The 20,486-nt window shown below is 30.7% G+C and overlaps 1 protein-coding gene across 2 annotated transcripts; it reads right to left on the reverse strand.

The window, feature by feature from the left end:
* Positions 1–1,337: 1,337 nt before the first annotated feature.
* Positions 1,338–12,854, reverse strand: LOC101515426 (uncharacterized). Of its 2 annotated transcripts, XM_004496221.4 has the most exons (14): positions 12,699–12,854; positions 11,595–11,957; positions 10,752–10,990; positions 10,316–10,472; positions 10,022–10,099; positions 9,639–9,713; positions 9,402–9,521; positions 9,039–9,203; positions 8,338–8,860; positions 8,101–8,257; positions 7,636–7,745; positions 2,675–2,787; positions 2,045–2,402; positions 1,338–1,818 (listed from the first exon to the last, which is right to left on the reverse strand). In XM_004496221.4, exons 2-14 carry the CDS (start codon positions 11,928–11,930, stop codon positions 1,517–1,519), a joined length of 2,733 nt encoding a protein of 910 aa, XP_004496278.1. In that variant the 5' UTR covers positions 11,931–11,957; positions 12,699–12,854; the 3' UTR covers positions 1,338–1,516. The 2 variants fall into 2 exon arrangements, with proteins under 2 accessions (XP_004496278.1, XP_004496279.1); XM_004496222.4 differs by lacking the exon at positions 12,699–12,854 and having other exon boundaries at positions 10,752–10,911; positions 11,595–11,735.
* Between the last annotated feature and the right edge of the window lie 7,632 nt (positions 12,855–20,486).

Raw genomic sequence — 20,486 nt, forward strand, 5'->3', positions numbered from 1 at the left:
CTTTACAAATTGGTTGGTTAAGTTATCAGTTTCCAAACTTGTGGGGTCACTTGACATTGACAACATTAGAGACAACTGTTAAATTCCTTGAATCTCCATCTATTCTTTCTGATTTTTATATTTTGATAATGGATTTTTGTTTTCTATTTATGTTGCTACAATTGTGATGATTAATAAATATCTAACTTTCTAGTAATCTTGTTCAAAACTGTGTTTGTATAAATAAAGCATGTCATCTAAACACTTGTAATAAAAAAAAATACATTTCTAAATCTAATACCTATAGTAATTTTATAAAGAAAATAACCGATGTTATTTTAATTTGAGTCGAGTTTGGATTTCTCCAAAACACGTGTTTTGACTTTGTTCGAGTTTAAAATTAATAAGTATATATAAATTTTATTATTAAATTTTGAATAATGTTAGTGATTTTTTTGAATTTTATGTGAATGCATTATTTGATCGAAATTTTTTTCAACCAAAAAAATCATAAAAAAGATATCTGTGTATTTAGTTTAAATTGAAAAAAAAAACTAATAATTTTTATGTGAAATAAAATTGTATTTCTAAATTAATTAGATTATATATGTTTAATTCAAAATCAAACATTATTTCCATATTTTGTTTTGCTTTTTTAAACTTGTAAGAGTCATAATGAAAAAGAAAATCAAGATCATGTGATTTTTGGTTTAAATGGCAGTCATATGTTTATTATATATGTTATGTGGTTTTTTATGAAGGTGATTTAACAACCCATATGTAGCGTGGACGTAGAAACACCTAGCATTGTTGACCTCGTGTGAATGGTAACAAAAGCAAAACATCAAAAGTGGGTTGTAGAAGATCCAAAACCCAAATGTAGCCGATTTTAGCATTCAATTCAATACATCAAAAGTTGGATGGAAGAGACATTAATGCACTTATCCTATGCAACTCATCCGCACTCTAGAGCATGATGTTTATGAGGTAGCTATAGCTACCCAAAAACATTAGAGCCTGTGTGTATTTTATATATATATATATAAATAGAGATTAAATTACATCTAAATAGTTAGACTAATAATTATACTCAATTAATAATATTATATCTGATAAATATTTTTCAAAATCAACCATTGAGTTGAAAATTATTATCATATTTATAAATTGAGAAGTGTTATTAACACTCTTTAACATACATATTTTAACACACTTTTTTTTGTCGATTACAATGCACATGAGTCCCACTACCATTTAAATTCGTTGGGACCAACATGAATTTTAATCAATAAAAGATAGTGTTGTTAGCATTATTCTTATAAATTTTGACATTAATGTGTGATCACACGTTTGGCATCTTGAAATCAAAAAAGATGTGTCCACATCATTATGCAAAATAAAATATGATTACCTTTTACAAGAAGTAAGACAAAAACTGTATACTAAAAAGAATTAGAAACCCTACTATATGATTGCAAAAATTAAGGTAACAAGTATCTATTTTGGCCATAAAACAACACCTAGAATTGAAGCATACTTAAAAATTAACAGCAAGGTTTCTTAAAAAGGCCAAGGTATGTGGAGAGGTAGACTTGCCAAACAAAGAACACCAATAAGGAAGCTTCTGGAGAATTCGTTCAGTTATCGGTGTTAATATGTCCACGTCAGTCCGAAGTTTCAAGAGATAACCATCAATGCTTGGTGTAGAACCTGACCTCCAGTAAAGTGTCAGGTCAAACAATCTCGGCGCATTCTTTCCTCCGGAAAACTGAATTATGTGCCAACCGTCGACACTGCTCTTTCTGTCAACTGATATTAATTCTTCAGAACTTCTTGCATCTGAGATTCAGTGAAGAACACTACATCAGACTAGATAATATCATGAGAAATAGTAACACTAGCAAATAAAATGAACAATCATTCTAATCAATGCATTAATCCATTTCCATTATGAAACTTTTGTGATACAATTTCATAATAGTGTCATTTAGAAACACAAAATTAGTGCTCCATATACATATATTGACAAACTAGAAATATTCTTTTTAACAAAAATAATTAGTACCGTTAAGCTTGAAATCTTCTATTTCGTCTGTATTGATCGCAAGAACCCAACGAACAGAATCTTTTGTGTTGATTGAAACTTGTGTAATTCTTTTATTTTCCTTAGCATCACTTCCGACGTGCATTGTAGGAATATCATCCTCACTCCAACCACTTGTAGCATCATTATATGTCCGACAACCATATTTTACGGAGAAGGTTACAAAATCAACAGTTTTGTTTTTACCACATATAAAACTTTCATTAATATGTTCTACCTCCTTATTCAAATTTCCAGGAGTAGTAGAAAATAAAGATACATATGATTCAGGAGTATGTATTTCATCAAGTCCTCCCGTTGCATCCACGACATGTACAACCTGAAAGTACAAATCAGTAATTTAATTTATTAAACTTGTTCGTGATAGGTAATTGTTGAAAATATGGTGCTTAATTTAACTAAATTTGTCAAATGAAACTAGTGATAGCATATTCACACATACTAAATAATACAAACCAGGGGAGTTCTGCATGTATGCATTATTATTATTATTATTATTATATGAAGTACAAAATATTATTGTCAGTTAAGAAGTTCAAAATATTATTGTCAGTTAAAAAGGTGGTAGAAATACAAAAAATGGAAATTTACATTTACAGCTCTGGCAGTGTCTTCAGAAAATGGCGGAACAACACCGAATGATACAACTGCAAGTGATAAGCCAAACAGCACCAAAGTAGCTAGGGTGATTGTCCCTTTTACACCTGGAAACCAAGTTATCAATTGAACAAAATGTGACGACAACAAATACTAAATATCGTATGCTTTGAAAGTACATTCCTTTATGCTTTACAAGAAGATAATATATATCGCTTATTTATACTTTGAACTTACAAACTAGATAATTTCTCAATAATTTAAAATAAGGTCGTTTAATACCCCGTCCTGGAATTAAAAGACAATAAAGTCTTCATATAATTCACAAGAAAGTAAGACACTCATTTTACTCTCAATCAAGCCCACTTTCATCAGCAAAGTTAAATATTCCTCAAATGTCTCGTAACTGGAAGGAAGTAAAATTGCTAGTGATAAGGAAATTTTACTGTTGGATCTTCTGAATAAAAGAAAAATCCATAACCAAAGTAATATTACAAGGCCTTCTAGTTATAACTTTTATATATTTCATGCCTTCATTATATATAATTTTTGTATATTTAATCTTATATTTTCTGTCTGTTGAAAATATATTTATATTTATTACATATCATGTAAATAGGGATAATATCTCCCATATTTATTTTTGTATTTATTGCCTTGAGCCTATATAAAACAGACTCCGTTGTGTAGTTCAGACATACGGTTTCACCATATGTCTCTCTCATTTTTTCTTATTCAACATGGTATCTAGAGCCTATTAAGAGAGACAACCCTATACCGTGATTACCCCGGGACCCACTGTCCTTCGGTGAGATTTCTTTTTTCCGGTAAACCGTGCCTCAATTCCGGTTTACCCTTTCTTTGTCGTTTTTCGTTCATTTTTTTTTCCAGCAAATCAGTCCACTGTTCATCGCGTGACACTGTTCATCGCGCGCACTATTCATCGCGCGGTACTGTTCATCGGTAAAAAAAAAAACATCTTCCGCCACTGTTTCGCTGCTGGTTTTTAGGTAACTACTTATTGATTATGGCTACTTATAAAGATTTTCTTCGGTGGAGAGAGTATTGTCAGAACTCGAGTTCCGCTGTTTCCGCCGCACAAAGTGGTAATTCACCTGTTTGCATCTCACCTTCTCATAGCCCATGGATTCTCGATTCTGGTGCATCTGATCACATTACTGGTAATAAGACTATTTTCTCCTCTCTCACAACATCTGGTTATTTACCTAGGATAGTCTCAACCAATGGTTCCCAAACACAGTCTCAAGGGATTGGCACTGTCCAAATCATCTCTACTCTGTTAGTTAAATCTGTCCTTTATGTACCTGGATGCCCATTTAATTTAATTTCTATCAGTCGATTGACTCGTTCTCATGACTGTGTTGTCACATTTACTAATTGCAATGTTACTTTGCAAGACCGAATATCAGGACGACAAATTGGTGTCGGATGTGAGTCTAATGGTCTTTATTATCTCTCAAACCCATCAACAGCGTGCCCTACCACATATTCTCCTCTTACTATACATGCTCAGTCAGGTCATCCAAGTCTTCCCAAACTTCAACAATTAGTACCTAATCTAACCAAATTATCTAGCTTAAATTGTAGTCGTGTCAATTAGGTAAACACACTCGTAGTCATTTCACTGATCGAGCTAATAAACGAGCTTCCTCCCCATTTGCTTTAATTCACTCAGATGTTTGGAGTCCCTCTCGTACTATTTCCACACTTGAGTCTAGATGTTTTGTTACCTTTATCGATGATTTTTCCCGTTGTACGTGGTTATTTTTAATGAAAAATAGGTCTGAATTATTTTCTATTTTTGAACAATTTTATAAGGAAATTAAAACTCAATTTGGTGTATCCATTCGCACTTTGCGCAGTGATAATGCCCGTGAATATTTGTCCCATCAATTTCAAAATTTTATGACCTCTAACGGCATTCTTCATCAAACATCTTGTGCTCATACACCTCAACAAAATGGGGTAGCCGAACGCAAAAATCGGCACCTTATTGAAACCACTCGTACTCTCCTTCTTCATGGTAATGTACCATCTCGCTTTTGGGGCGATGCTGTTCTAACGGCGTGCTATCTTATAAATCGCATGCCTTCGTCTGCTCTTGATAACAAAGTCCCTCACTCGATCCTCTTTCCTGGTACCCCTCTTCACTCACTTCCTCCTCGGGTCTTCGGATCTACATGTTTTGTCCACAATCTCACTCCTGGTCTTGACAAACTTTCAGCTCGATCATTAAAATGTGTCTTTCTTGGTTATCATCGGTCCCAAAAAGGTTATCGTTGTTATTCTCCTACTCTTCGACGATATCTCATATCGGCTGATGTCACATTTTTTGAGTCTGTTACATACTATGAGTCGCTTCCTGATCCTTTGTCTGCAACTATTCCTCTGGACCTACCAAAGTCTATTTCACCTTCTCTTTTACCATTAGAGCCTATTACGTATGCCCCACCTAAGACACCACATGTGGCCCCTCCCACTGTCCCACTTGAGACTCCTCTTGTTGATCCTCCAACTGTACAACCTCTTCAGACATATCGTCGTCGTCAACCACCATCGGTTGTACATGTCCCTACACCTGTTCTTGATACCGAGGTCACTCCAGACGCTCCTTCACCGCCACCTCCTTCTTTATCGGATCCGACCCTTGATATTCCTATTGCTATTCGTAAAGGTATACGTCCTACTCGTAACCCATCCCCTCATTACATTGGCTTGAGTTACCATCGTCTTTCTCCTTTGCATTATACTTGTTTGTCTTCCCTGTCTTCTGTTTCTATTCCTAAATCTCCAGGTGAAGCTTTATCTCACCCAGAGTGGAGACAAGCAATGATTGACGAGATGTGTGCACTTCAGAGTAGTGGTACATGGGAATTGGTTCCTTTACCGTCTGGAAAGTCTTTAGTAGGATGTCGTTGGCTTTATACGGTGAAAGTTGGTCCTGATGGTAAGATTGATCGTTTTAAAGCTCGTTTGGTAGCAAAAGGGTACACTCAAGTTTTTGGCCTCGATTACAGTGATACTTTCTCCCCTGTGGCTAAGATGGCCTCTGTTAGACTACTCCTCTCTATTGCAGCCATCAGACATTGGTCTCTACATCAACTTGACATTAAAAATGCTTTTTTGCATGGTGACCTTGAAGAAGAAGTGTATATGGAGCAACCACCTGGGTTTGTTGCTCAGGGGGAGTCCTCTACCATGGTTTGTCGACTTCAGAGGTCTCTCTATGGTCTTAAACAGTCTCCTCGAGCTTGGTTTGGTAGATTTAGCACAGTAGTGCAACAATTTGGCATGATTCGAAGTGAAGCTGATCATTCTCTTTTTTATCGTCACTCAACCCAAGGGTGCATTTACTTGATTGTCTATGTAGATGATATTGTCATAACTGGTAGTGATCAACAGGGCATACTCCAATTGAAACAACATTTATCTCATCAGTTTCAAACTAAAGATCTTGGCAAGCTCCGCTACTTCTTGGGTATTGAGGTAGCCCAATCTAAGGACGGCTTAGTAATTTCACAAAGAAAATATGCTATGGATATTCTTGAAGAGACAGGTTTGTTGAATGCCAAACCGGTTGACACTCCTATGGATCCAAACGTCAAACTTCTACCTAATCATGGGGAGCCATTTTTAGATTCAGGGAGATACAGAAGATTGGTTGGTAAATTAAACTACCTCACAGTCACCCGTCCAGACATTTCTTTTGCAGTCAGTGTGGTAAGTCAATTCTTAAATTCTCCTTGTCAAGAACACTGGGATGCTGTGATACGAATCTTGAAATACATTAAAGGTGCTCCAGGAAAAGGTCTAATTTATGAAAACAGAGGACATACTCAGATAGTTGGTTATTCAGATGCCGATTGGGCAGGCTCACCCATTGATAGGCGATCCACTTCTGGGTATTGTGTACTTGTTGGAGGAAACTTAATATCTTGGAAGAGTAAGAAACAAAGTGTAGTTGCAAGATCTAGCGCTAAAGCTGAATACAGGGTTATGTCATTAGTGACCTGTGAGCTCATTTGGTTGAAACAGTTACTCAAAGAGCTTCAATTTGAAGAGGCAACACAAATGACATTAATATGTGATAATCAAGCAGCATTGCACATTGCCTCTAATCCAGTTTTTCATGAGAGGACCAAGCATATTGAGATAGATTGTCACTTTGTAAGGGAGAAGATCGAATCAGGCGACATCACCACTAGTTTTGTTAATTCCAATGATCAATTGGCAGATGTATTCACTAAGTCTCTGAGAGGTCCTCGAATCAGTTATATATGTAACAAGCTTGGTGCATATGATTTATATGCTCCAGCTTGAGGGGGAGTGTTGAAAATATATTTATATTTATTACATATCATGTAAATAGGGATAATATCTCCCATATTTATTTTTGTATTTATTGCCTTGAGCCTATATAAAACAGACTCCGTTGTGTAGTTTAGACACACGGTTTCACCATATGTCTCTCTCATTTTCTCTTATTCAACACTGTCAAAAAAAATCTTATATTTTTCTATCAATTCAAAACTATGCATCTAAACAATATAATTGAAATTTAACTTAGAAATCCGTGTCTGAATCTTTGTAAGATCCCAAGAGGAAGATATAATTTTGAATTGATTACATTTCTGAATTTAAATCATATTTCTGCAAAGCAATTTCAATTTTGTGATTCAAATGGGACTTCAATGATCAAAGTAAGTTGGATTCTAAGTTTCACACCAAACCAAACTTTTATTTTTTAACTGATATGCTACTAGTCTAACTCAAATTAGCCTATGACCAGGTTCATCTCAATATAATTATTTCTCATATGCTTTATGAGAGGAGAATTTCTTTGACAATTGGCATAAAATGAAGCAATTAGCATTCCATTGTCACAATAATAAAATTTCAATGTTACTTGCAAAGGAGCTGCGCAGTAAACAAACCTGAAAGATGGACATATGAAAGAAGATACACCAAGGTCAAAGACAAGAGAGCAGCAATATATGCAGCAATCACAAAATTTCCCAACCATTCAGGAGTGCCCCCAGGATTCCTGCAGAGTAAATAACTGTAAATTAGAAGCGGAGTATACTTAAAGATCAACCTTTGTGTCACAAAATGGATGGTGCAAACAATGGTCGAGTTTAACGACAATAGTAAAGTTGTGGTGAATGCAACTGAGTCAAGGTGGCGAGGATGGTGGAAGCAGAATGAAGATAGGAAAGATGATGATGATGATGACGACATTTTTAAAATTAAAACAGTCCTTCAAAAGGTTAAACATTTCAAGAATTTGCTTTTGATGCTGCAGCTGTCAGACTATTGAAGAACACAAATATGTAAAATTAAAATAGGCAATAACACCCCAAGTTAGAGAAAGAGAGAGCGAGAGAGAGAGAGAGGTTTACCTATCAAGTCGAACCATCCCCCCAATGATTGTAGCAGCAAGCCGGATAAAAATTCCAGCAGAAAATAAAATTGGGGTAGCTAACCCGAGAACTAGGGTTGCCAGTTTGAGTGGCTTAGGTAACCTGGCTGGGGATAGTGTTGCTTCAAAAAATCCAACTGGACATTTCAACCAAAATTTTAGTAACAGGTAACAGAAGTAGTTCTAACAAGGACAAAGATGAGGAAGTGATATTTACATGCAAACGCCGGAGAAACTAACCAAACAAGAGCCAAGTAAGAAGACCCAATTTTAAAATAGTTCCCCAAAATGAGAAGGATAAGCCACTGAAAGGATCCGGCTTTATAGAGCCATCTTTCAGCCTCCAGTTTGACAAGATCAGCCTGAATAATGGGGGGAATTTGCCTTCTCTTAGAATGTAGATTCAAGAGATATTTTTTAAATAGAAGATAACCCAAATGTTGACCAGTCAATGCTCCCAGAATAGCCGGTGCGCCAAATAATCCAACCACCAACCACGGGCTGGCAACATAGGGCACTGGTGATGATGATATCATAGGTATCAGAAAGGCAACAAGAAGGGAGAAACCTAAGGCAAACAGCCACATGAGGAGAACACCCAAACATGACAAGGCCAATGAAGCTGCAGCTGGTATACCGCCCATAAACAATGATGTAGCCCATATTAGAAGTGACTGCATTATCACTGAATTGTGGAGCAAATTAGCGAACTTTTGACGGTATACAACCATATAAGTTCCCTGAAAAGATCAGACAGTTACCATTTATAAGAGCCTAATGATATCAAGGCAGCATAGCACACTACAACAACACTTGTCATTTGGAAAACTAATACACCGCATACATAATAAAGCACAGAAATAGTATATGGTCGACATAACCAAGAAGAACAATTAAGTTTTTACAGCTACAAATTACCAAAATGTCAAAATATATGGCTTTGTTATTGCTGATATCTTCCTTTGACTCTGTTGAACTGCCTTCTGGAAAATGAGAAGATGCACCAATATGCAGCAGGAAAGCAAGCATATTCTCTCCCAGATGTTGAAGAGAGCCTTTTGTTAAAAGCTCTAATTTGTCATTCTACACAAAGAAAAACATAAAATTATATTAATGTCATTATATATCTGAAAATATGTTAATAAAGTCTTTCTTTCTCCCAAGCCAACTTTTTGCAAAATATTTTCAACCAACACAAATGAATTTCATGATTGGCAATAAAACACAGAACAAAAAGCAAACCAAGTAGTATTACATAGGATGGTAAGGAGAGAAGGAAACCTTGGTATGATATACAGCAGTATTATCTACATATGCAAAATCAAGCCCAGAAAGGCCAGCAACATCTTTATACACTTGGAAATCTGTTGCAGATTTTATAACCCCCGAAGAAAAAAGATCCTGAAGCATAAATCTTGGTTAATTTGAGTGTATTATATTCAAAAAAGTTTGAAAATATTAAAAACATGGATAAAAATTTGCTCTAGAACAAAAGAATAAGGAAGGAAACCTGCAAACCTGTGCAACAATTTGACCAGAGGGGTACTTTGCTACTGAAGCATAGTTCTCAATAGCCCATGGATGAGGACCAGCCTACTAAATGCAAGTGGCACAAACACGAACTTATTATCAGAATTAACAAACTCTAGAAAGGATGAGATTTAGAAGTCAAACAACTTAGCAAAAATGTGATTTCCAAGCCTCGGCGAATGAAGATTGATCAGTAATTTTTAATGTGAAATAGACTTTTTCGCCTCCTTTTGGAGGGCAAAATCAAGATCGAAAGTAACAATACATGATTGACTTTGACCACCATTAACAACAAGATGTATTATCAATGGAAGAACAAAAATTTCATTAGATAAAATGACTAGATGTTGGAAAGACTCAAGTTTACACACCTGAAAAATACTAGACTTCCCTCCAATGCCCATGGCCTCTAGATCAATAGCCATTTGAACAGTTTTACTCCAAGGGTGCTGCAATAAATAAATAAATAAATAAATAAAATGGTAAGTTAGGAATTTTTACATAATAATTGTGTTTCAGATGCCGGCAAGAAAATCATTCTAACATTTAGATTTCTTCTAATCACAACATCAGTCTTATAATCAGTACAAAGATCCATGTCTTTCAAGCAACTGAGAAACAAATATGAAAACTACGAAAGGATGCATTGACAAGTAATTCCATACCTGAGTTATGAAGCTATGCGCACCATTAAGACCCTCCTCTTCACCGGTATTAAATAAGAATATAACACCTTTCTTCAATCCATGAGCCCACTGGGAAATTCCACGAGCAAGTTCCAGCATAACACCTACACATGAACTGCAATCTCCAGCCCCTTCGCTGTTAAATTAAAGCTATAAGTTAAGCAGAAATTAATAGTGTCTTTAACTAATCAGAAAACTTCAAATCATCAAATCAATAGGTGTTGATAAATTGTGATATGATTTCATACGACATGATGATGGTAATGATGTTAAACCAAAACATACATATTAGCATATAAGATATGATATGCCAGCTCAATGTTCGGTCATACATAAACTCAATCATATTAGAAACAAAGACGACAATGATTGCCTAAAGAAGAAATATGGGAGCAAATAGATAAAGAAAACATACGTTGAAAAAACAGTATCAATATGAGATGAGACGAGAATGGATTTTTCTCTAGCTTCGGACATATATTTTGGCGAGATTCTTACTACGACATGATTCAGATCTGAATAAACAAGTGATCTCCCCGCAAATAAGCCACTATCCAGTCGATTTGCACCAGATTCTACATGAAAAATATCCACTTCAACATCAACCTCCCAGTGAGCTATTTTCTTAATAGTTTCGCAAGCTGTCAAAACATACTGCAGTTCAAAGCATGTTAAATTAAAATAAATGTTTACTAATAAACCATGGACTAAGAAATTACTGCAATTAGTTGGATAACTTGTTGTTACTCCCCTTGATCACTGAATAAAATTAGTAACTTAAGCAATGAAAATAGATACATCGCATTGGTATATATTTTCGTATCAAGCTTTTGAGTTCTGAATTCCAACTCATACAAATTACACATATAATATGAGCCTGGTTGTTTAGATTGTTGATATCCTTGCACTACGGTTCACACATCTAATAATCTACCATCATAGCCTCGAAATTTCTACATAAAGAATTTTAATATCCACAACAACAAACCAGCCAAGAGATAATGAACCTCTTATATATTTCCTTTGAGAAAAAACTCACACATTGCACACATCATGCTCATATTTCTTGATATCCAATGAATCAGTTAAAAGCCAAAACATCTACAACACTTAATAAGTTCATCAATATTGCCTTCATACACAGTGTACAATAAAACCCTACTCAAACTTGTACAAATCAACATAAAAAACAACTTGGAATCACAAAGAATGCAACAAAACCATCGAAAGTAAAAATTAACCAAGTTGAGAATCCAACCTGCAGGGCTTCATTCAGAGCTTCAGAACCAACAGGATGAGGGCCCACCTCAGTCAAGGCCTTAACATGATTGAATGCTTCAATCTCAGAGAAACCCCTCTTTCCAGCCTGTTCTGCAGAAAGAGGCACAGGCATGCTCTGAAACTGGTATTGATAAATGGATGAACAGGAATAAGCGATGATAAAGAACAATGCCAGCCACGCAAATGATGACCTCTTGATGTTTCCAACACCAACATCGGGGCGAATTTCAGCATCATTGCTATACTTTTCACTTGCAACACTGCTGCTTGACCCTTTCGATGCTACTGAAGCAGCTTCGTGCCTCTTTCGCATTGTAAGCAAATTCTAACAAGCAAATACCTGCTCAAGAAAGTGAAAAATAAGCGCTAAGGACTTGTTTGGATTAGCTTATTTGAGTTTATCCACTGAGATAACCACTTGTGAGACTGTTTTGGATAATTCATTACAAGTTTGTAAGTTGTTTTCAGTTAATTTCCATAAGTTCTCCGGAATAGTTAGCTTATATAGAAATGGTTTGAGTTTATTTATCTTTTGTTATAGAAATAGTTTATAGATAAAGACTTATATAATAAATGCTTATGGTATAAACCCTTAATTAAGTTGTTTGTTTGTCCTAATAAGACCGAAATCAACAATGCCTTGTTACAATACAACAATTACTCACAAGGAAAATTAAGGTGCCAAATACTTGTTCACTGATCAATGAATAAGCAAGGAAAGCAAAATCTCAGATAGGATTCACAAATAAAGCAAAACTGCACAAGAATTAACAAGTTTTGACTTTTTGATAACGACCTAGAATGCAAGTTTGACTTTGACGTGGATAAGATTATTCAGTGGAACAAACACAGAACACATGCGTGATCCTAAAACCCATGAAGAAAAAGGACCGAATTTATAAATATTTTTTATTAAAAAAATAATTTTTTTAAAAAAAAAAACCAACTTTAATCTGATATATGTTGATATCTAAATCAAAATTGAAGGCATAATTGGGCAACGAATTAGGAAAATAATGTTGAAAGGCTTATGTAGATTGAGAGAAAAGTAAAGAAAAAGTAAATATGAATGAAGGAGAACCTGTGTGTGAGTGAAGAAAATAGAATGATGAGATATATGGCGGAATAGGAAAAAGAAGAAGAAGCAGCAGCAACACTGCGGGTCTTGTCTTCCGAGATGATGGTACGATATTCTGTAGGTTTAAATATCAAAATGATAACGATTTTCATCGCTGCAAAATAAAATAAATTAATTAATCGAAGTATGATAATTGAATAATTAATAATTTTAAACTTAGTTTCATGTAAAATTTAATATATTAAAAATTTTGATTTTAGTGATTACTTAACAAAAAGATGTTTTATTTTTCATACACAATTTATAATGTATAATTCATATATGAAATAAATAATTTGTCTAGTACACATAACGTACAATACTAACTATTAAATGTATTATAAAAATAATGTATGGATAAATATTTTTCAATAAATAATTAGTGTTGTTTTAATTTTGATAATATAAAAGTAAAATTTAAAATTATATTTTAAATAAAGATAAATAAATAAATAAAATTGTTCCATTAATTTAAAACCTTTGAAATATCTTACAACATTAAATTGTTTACTACTTTAAAAATTTTAAAATAAAGAAATTACGACATAAATTCTAATCTAAATACTCGACATGATTCGACTTCGACTCAACATATTGAAAGGTTAGAGAGTTTCGACTTCGACTCAATATATTAAAAGGTTAGTGACGATGACCTAAAATGAGCTAATTAGGAAGAAAAAGAGATAATATTTCAAATATAGACTTTATAATAATTTTTAGTTTTATTTGTGTTTAATTTGAATTGTAATAATTTTAGTTAAGTGATGTAAATTCAATATGGGTCTAGAGAATTGATTTTTTACTTTATTTTATGAATAAGGTAAATCCTTCTTTAAATATCTCGTAAGATTCTTATTTTGGATAACATTGAAATGAATTAGAATTTTTCTAATGAGAAACATGAGTGAGATGTGTCTCCTCTTTGAATTTTTTTTATTAGAACTTTCTTGGATTTTTTCAATTGATTCCTTATCATTATGGCGATTTCATATTAGCTCGTCAATGGTCCTTGATTGTGGTGCATTTTTCATCTTCTTCATATAACTCATGTTTGTTTCTTTTTCTCTTTTATTTTACCATTTTATCTCAATAAATCACTTGGTTAGATTTTCAATCTCACGTAGAAATACTCAAATTCACATCATTAAAGTGTCTTGACTTGAGAATGGTAAAATCAAAAAGTAAATTTTTTTGACGTTTTCAAAACTTTTGATAAAGAAGAAAGTTTCAAAACATAATTTTTCATAATATTTTGACATTTTCGAAGCTTTTGATAAATCTAAAACTTTAGAGATGTATTTTTTCAGAATTGATAAAAAAATTCGAAATTTTGATCAATTTGAAAGTTTCGAAACTTCTGAAATACAAAATTTCAGAATTTTTGAAATTTTCGAACAATTCAAAACTTTTGAAATAGGAAAATTTCAAATTTCAAACTTTCGAAATTTTTCAGATTTGGAAACTTTCAAAATTTTCTAGATTTGGAAACTTTTGAAATTTTCCAAATTTGGAAATATTCGAAACTTTCCGAACTTTCGAATGTAATCTTGATTTCGAAAATTTGAAACTTCCGAAAAAGTTAAAAAAATTTAGAGTTTTCTATTTCAGAAGTTTTAAATATTTCAAAAATTCTGAAAATTGTCATTTCGAATTTTTCAAAACTTTTGAATATTTTAAAATTTTGTTCAGTTAAAAGAATAAAATTGAATTTCTATAAAAATAAAGGAGTGAGAAATTAAAGTGGGGGTGCATGGTACATTTCTCCTACTTTCATACATAAGTTTATGCATTTGTTGGCTCATTTATAACAAGAAAGTTAGCTTTTGTACCCCCGAATTAAACCTATACTCCCCAATTTGTTAAAAATCAAAATTAACTTTAAAATTTTCATTCACGTGACTGGTTAAAAAAAAAATTACTTTAAAATCTCACCCACTCAACCAAAATTTCCGGTATGTAACAATTTGCTTCCAAATTTTCGGTAGTTACAATTATAATACTGGAAATTTGAAATTTTCGGTACTAACTGGAAATTTTAAAATTTTGAAATATCCGGTAGTTATATTTTCTTTACTGGAAATTTCAAAATTTTGAAATTTCCGGTAGTTATATTTTCTATATCGGAAATTTCAGAATTTTGAAATTTCCGGTAATTATATTTTCTATATCGGAAATTTCATAATTTTGAAATTTTTGGTAGTTATTATTCTTAACCAGAAATTTCAAAAATCCGGTATATTAATAATTTTTTTTTAATTTTTTTTTGTACACATTAATTGCAATATCGATATCATTAAGTTGTCATCAATCAAAAATGAAATTTCCGGTGAACATACCAGAAGTTTAGTAGTTATAAATTAATACCGGAAATTTCGTTTTTGAAATTTCCTAGAGTACAATCGGAAATTTGAAATTTCCGATATATATTTATAATTTCTGGAAATTTCATACCTTATGAAATTTTCAATAAAAAAAAAAAATCAGCACTCACTTTTCTGAAAATTTCATAAATTTTAAAATTTTGAAATATCCGGTAGTTATATTTTCTTTACTGGAAATTTCAAAATTTTGAAATTTCCGGTAGTTATATTTTCTATATCGGAAATTTCAGAATTTTGAAATTTCCGGTAATTATATTTTCTATATCGGAAATTTCATAATTTTGAAATTTTTGGTAGTTATTATTCTTAACCAGAAATTTCAAAAATCCGGTATATTAATAATTTTTTTTTAATTTTTTTTTGTACACATTAATTGCAATATCGATATCATTAAGTTGTCATCAATCAAAAATGAAATTTCCGGTGAACATACCAGAAGTTTAGTAGTTATAAATTAATACCGGAAATTTCGTTTTTGAAATTTCCTAGAGTACAATCGGAAATTTGAAATTTCCGATATATATTTATAATTTCTGGAAATTTCATACCTTATGAAATTTTCAATAAAAAAAAAAAATCAGCACTCACTTTTCTGAAAATTTCATTTGTGGGGGTATGAGTGATTTTTTTAGTTTTACTGTTTTATTAAGGATAATTTAGATATTTCAACCAAATAAATTTTAAATGGGAGGATATATAATTTATTGGGGGTACAAAAGACAACTTTGTTATAACAATTGGACATATGGGTTTAGGCTTTTAGCCCATTAAAAGTCTACATTGCATTTGCACTACCAACTAGCAAGCTCCCCACCAAATCCCAAAAATTGAATTTTGTATTTCACATTTAGATTTATACTCTTGCAGTTATAATTTTTGTATATGATATTTTCAAAATAGTCTTATAGTCAATACTAAAAGTAAAAAAAGTCGGACAATTTACACATATTCCCTTCCAAAAATTTAAATTTAAAAAAAAAAAATTTCTTTGCAATTTTAGAACTGGAAAAATAATTTTTAAATTTTTGGTATTTATTTTTTATCCATAAATTAAATTTTTCAAATTTTCTGATTAACAACATAATCACCAAAAATTCGAAAAAAATTAATTTTCCAATTTCTATTATCAATTTAATTTTTTTTTTGTCTATCGAAAAATTTGATAGGAAATAGTTTTTCTCAAAAAAATTTACCCATCAGAAATTTTAAAAATAAAAACAGATCCGAAAATTTTCAATAAGAATAATAAAAAATAATAGAGATAAATTGAGTTTTTTTAAAAGTATGGAGGTAGAAATCAAAATGGGGAAACATGTTTAAAAGCCAAAGGTGTTGGGATACAGGAGCAGTGAAGAGAAAGTGACTGACTACTACTTACCATTCCAAGACCTTTTACTTTCCTTTCTCCTCAAAATCCTTCCATCACTCTCTTCAAACTCCAAAACATAGTCTAAAGGTCTCAAGTGTCTATAGACAAAAACAAAAACGTAAAAATAGAGTGTGAATTTGTTGTGGAAAAAATACATAGCGATAAATTGACAAATTTTTATTAAAAATTAGATTTTATATTTTGTTCTCAAACATAGCCTTTTACTCTATGATTTGGACCTCATATCCAATATCCTCGTGGGGTGAGACTCCCTTTGGATCCAAAAGAGGGAGGTAAGACTAGATCTTCAGTCAATTGAATTCAATATTGGACCACAATTTGGTTTTACAGTAACAAAATATATTTTGTAAAATTAATTATAATCAAAATTTATTTTGTAAAATTAATTATAATCAATATTTATTTTGTAAAATTAATTATAATTATAATCGAGTTAAAAATAAAGTTATTTATGTTTTGAATACATTTATGTAAAAATAAGTGAAATATTAAATTCGAGCCTAGAAATAAAAATCAATTCTAGACAATAACTTCAAAAAAATAAAATAAAATCACTTACAAATACAAAATCAATTTTATTTGATAAAAGCCAAACATATCAAAATTATCCTACACTTTTAAAATCAATTTTATCTTATTCTAGAACCAAACATATACTTATTTTAGACAACATTGTACAACTTCTTGATTATTCATAACATTTTAACATCTTGGTTTTTTTACATTTTTCTGGACAAAATTTACAATTTATTATACATATACAGTTAATTTTAAGGTATTTTGATAATATATAAAATTATTATAGATTAGTGTCAAATTTATAAATATAATTGATTTTATAGTAAGTTTGAATACAACAATTCACAAAAAAGAATAACTTTTAATACAACAATTTTGAAAGAAAAAAAATACTCCAACACAATGTTATTATAGATATTAAGACAAAACAAAAACAAAAAAGTCTCCATTTATATATTGCGTTATGGTTGATAATAGTTTAATTATCCTGTTTTGTATTTGTCCTTTTTAGACTATAGATTGAGATAGTAGTGCAGTGAGAATGATTGGAAGAATGATATGCACTTACTTATGCATTAATGGGCGGTGCTAAATAATCATATTCATACTCGTTAATGGGCCTTTCTGGTTCAGCTTGCCACCCACTCATTCATAAATTAAAATTCATTATTATTACGAATAGCAGTCGATATCCACTTTATTTGACTTTATTCAATTATCCACTCTATTTGATTGAAAATAGTGTTCGCGTTTTATTAAATCCATGTGGTTATCTGTTACATGTGTATTTAACGATTTTTTTAAGCCTCACCAAGTACTTTACTTATAGCGGCGAAGTCAACCCTAATTTTACGATGAAGTCAACTATAAAGAGGGAAAAAATAAATATGTATTAAATTCAACATCTGTTTAATTTTTATATTTTTATTATTAACAAAATTTTATTTGTAATTATTGTAGAGATTATAAGAATCAAAATAATATCAATCAAGTAATATTTTTTAATTTTTCTATTTCTATTAATTTTTAATAGATAATAAATTTTAAAAATGAGTAGCCGGTACTCTTCGCCCTTGTTAACATATATCTACGTATATCGGTTTTTTATTAACAATTATTTATTTCTGTACAGATATTACTATATGTTTGATATATATGTATAATTTCTTCTTTCTCTTTTGACAATACAAAAATATTAGCACGTAAAAACATACATTGATTTATAAATATAATATAACACAAAATTTTATCATTAAATAAACAATATTTTTAATTTTTCATTTAATATTAATTATTTTTTTCAAATGTACATTTTTAATTAAGACTATTTACATCACTTTTAATTTAATATCTATTTTGTATTTGATAATGTATCAATGTTTAATATAAATAATTTAATAAAAATATTATTATCTCTTTTATTTTTATTTTAAATACGTATAAAATAATCAAAAAAATATTTTGTTGTAAAACAAATGAAAGATAAATGTTCTTAAAATATAATTTTGTGTATATAGTCATATTAATTTTTAATCTATCAAGATAAATTAATATTAATAAAAATATATTTAAATAATAATAGTTTTATTTATTAATTTAAAATAAATAGATAATTTTTTATTTTTAAATATATTGAATGACACAAGTAGTACTACTATATATGTACTCAATTCATTTGGGTAAAAAATATATGAACTGAATTAATTGGGTAATGAACGCATGTATGTCATTTGAGTGGGGTGGGTCTAGTGGCGCCGTCCAACAACTACAATATAATCAATCAGCTATTCTTGTCCAACTTCCAAATTATTATTCACATGCTTGTGAAGATGAGTTTATCGCTTAAAAATTAAACTTAACTGAATTATATATGTGAAGATGTATTTATGATATAAAAATTAAAATGAATTGAATTATATTAATTATTTAATTCAGTATTGAAAATCATTTGATTTAGTGTTAAAAATTATTTTTCAATAAAATTTAGTTTTTAATTGATTTGAAACTGGTTTATAAATATAATTTTTTAATTTAAATCAATTTTAAACTAGTTTTTTCTGAAAAAAATAAGTTCTTTTAATTAAAAATTTTAATTTTAAAAAACAAAATAGAAGTAAAAAATTTCCCGATAAATTTTTTTTTCGAGATAAATAGTTTTGATTATTTTTCAAAAAAAATATTGACAAATTATTTTCAATTTTTTGAAGAAAAAAATTATTTTTATTTTTTCACAAAAATATTCCAAGATTTTATTTTTATTTTTATATTTTGATATTTTTTGAGAAAAATAAGTTTTAAAAATGTATAAGAAAATATTTTAATTGAAACTAAAATAATTAGAGTAATTTTTAAACTAAATATAGTTAACTTATTTGTTTTAAATATAGGTGATTCAATTCATAAACCATTTAATTTATTTGATATTTTTCTATACAGTGCACTTGAATTTATTAATATAATTAAATTAATCATATATTTTATATACTCCTATACTTTTTGATAATTCGCGAATTGCAACTTGAGACACCAAACTACAAAATAAGAATTAGTACAACATATATTATTGAAAGAAGAATTACACCTGCGATATATTGCCTTATTGTCTCTTAATAAATAGACGTATGATATAAACAACCAAAATTAAACAATATACTTTTCTCTATATTTTTCCCAGTCAACAATATTGACCCATAAGTCCTTAACAAAAAATAATGCAAGAAGCTATGTGTATTCCGTGTCTCTCTTTGTTGAATGCCCCACAAAATTAGACACGTGAAACTCATGTGATCATTATGTAGATGATCTACTAAAGGATTTCAAACCGACTACAGATACATATGAATCCACTAATAGTAAATAAGTGGTGCAAATATCACTGTGGATGCAACAAAATCACCTATGTGTTGAGAGCATTTGGAAAGTCAAAATATGCAGCGACCGACTGTGAGTTAAATCAGGAAAAAATCAGTGAGTGCCAACGGTCACAATGACATCGACTCTAACACTGTTTGCTACAACACAAATATCAAGGAAAGAAAGTGTAGGGGATAGAAAGTTTTAAGAAAAGTGGACTTCTATTGTTTGGTTGCTTTGTCGGAGAGGAAAGAAAGCATAAATTGGATGCATCCCACGTTCAAATTGTTTCCCTCTTAATTTGTATATTAGTATATCATGTTATTGTTTTTGCTTTTTTTTCTTAAATTAATTTCTCTTTCACCAATCATCAATCACCTCGATTTCCACAATGTCTCTTCCTTTTTTTTTTTAAACTTATATAATGTAATTTTATTTTATGTATATTAAGAAACTCTTGTTATATATCTATCTATATATTATATAAGTAAATGTTATGCATAAATTTGCTTTTAATGTAAGGATGAATATGTCAATTAATATATATATATATATATATATATATATATATATATATATATATATATCTATTTTTTTTCTCTCTTTTTT

This window comes from Cicer arietinum, chromosome 4, assembly GCF_000331145.2.
Source record: "Cicer arietinum cultivar CDC Frontier isolate Library 1 chromosome 4, Cicar.CDCFrontier_v2.0, whole genome shotgun sequence".
NCBI lineage: Eukaryota > Viridiplantae > Streptophyta > Magnoliopsida > Fabales > Fabaceae > Cicer > Cicer arietinum.

What these genes read in the sequence shown, in the direction of transcription:
- LOC101515426 (XM_004496221.4), bottom strand. Translation starts at nt 11,930, where the DNA reads ATGCGAAAGAGGCACGAAGCTGCTTCAGTAGCATCGAAAGGGTCAAGC. An exon ending in CTGGTCAAATTGTTGCACAG is followed by an intron (nt 9,522 to 9,638) that starts GTTTGCAGGTTT and finishes TTTATGCTTCAG; the next exon opens with GATCTTTTTTCTTCGGGGGT. An exon ending in TTCATATGTCCATCTTTCAG is followed by an intron (nt 2,788 to 7,635) that starts GTTTGTTTACTG and finishes CTTGGTTTCCAG; the next exon opens with GTGTAAAAGGGACAATCACC.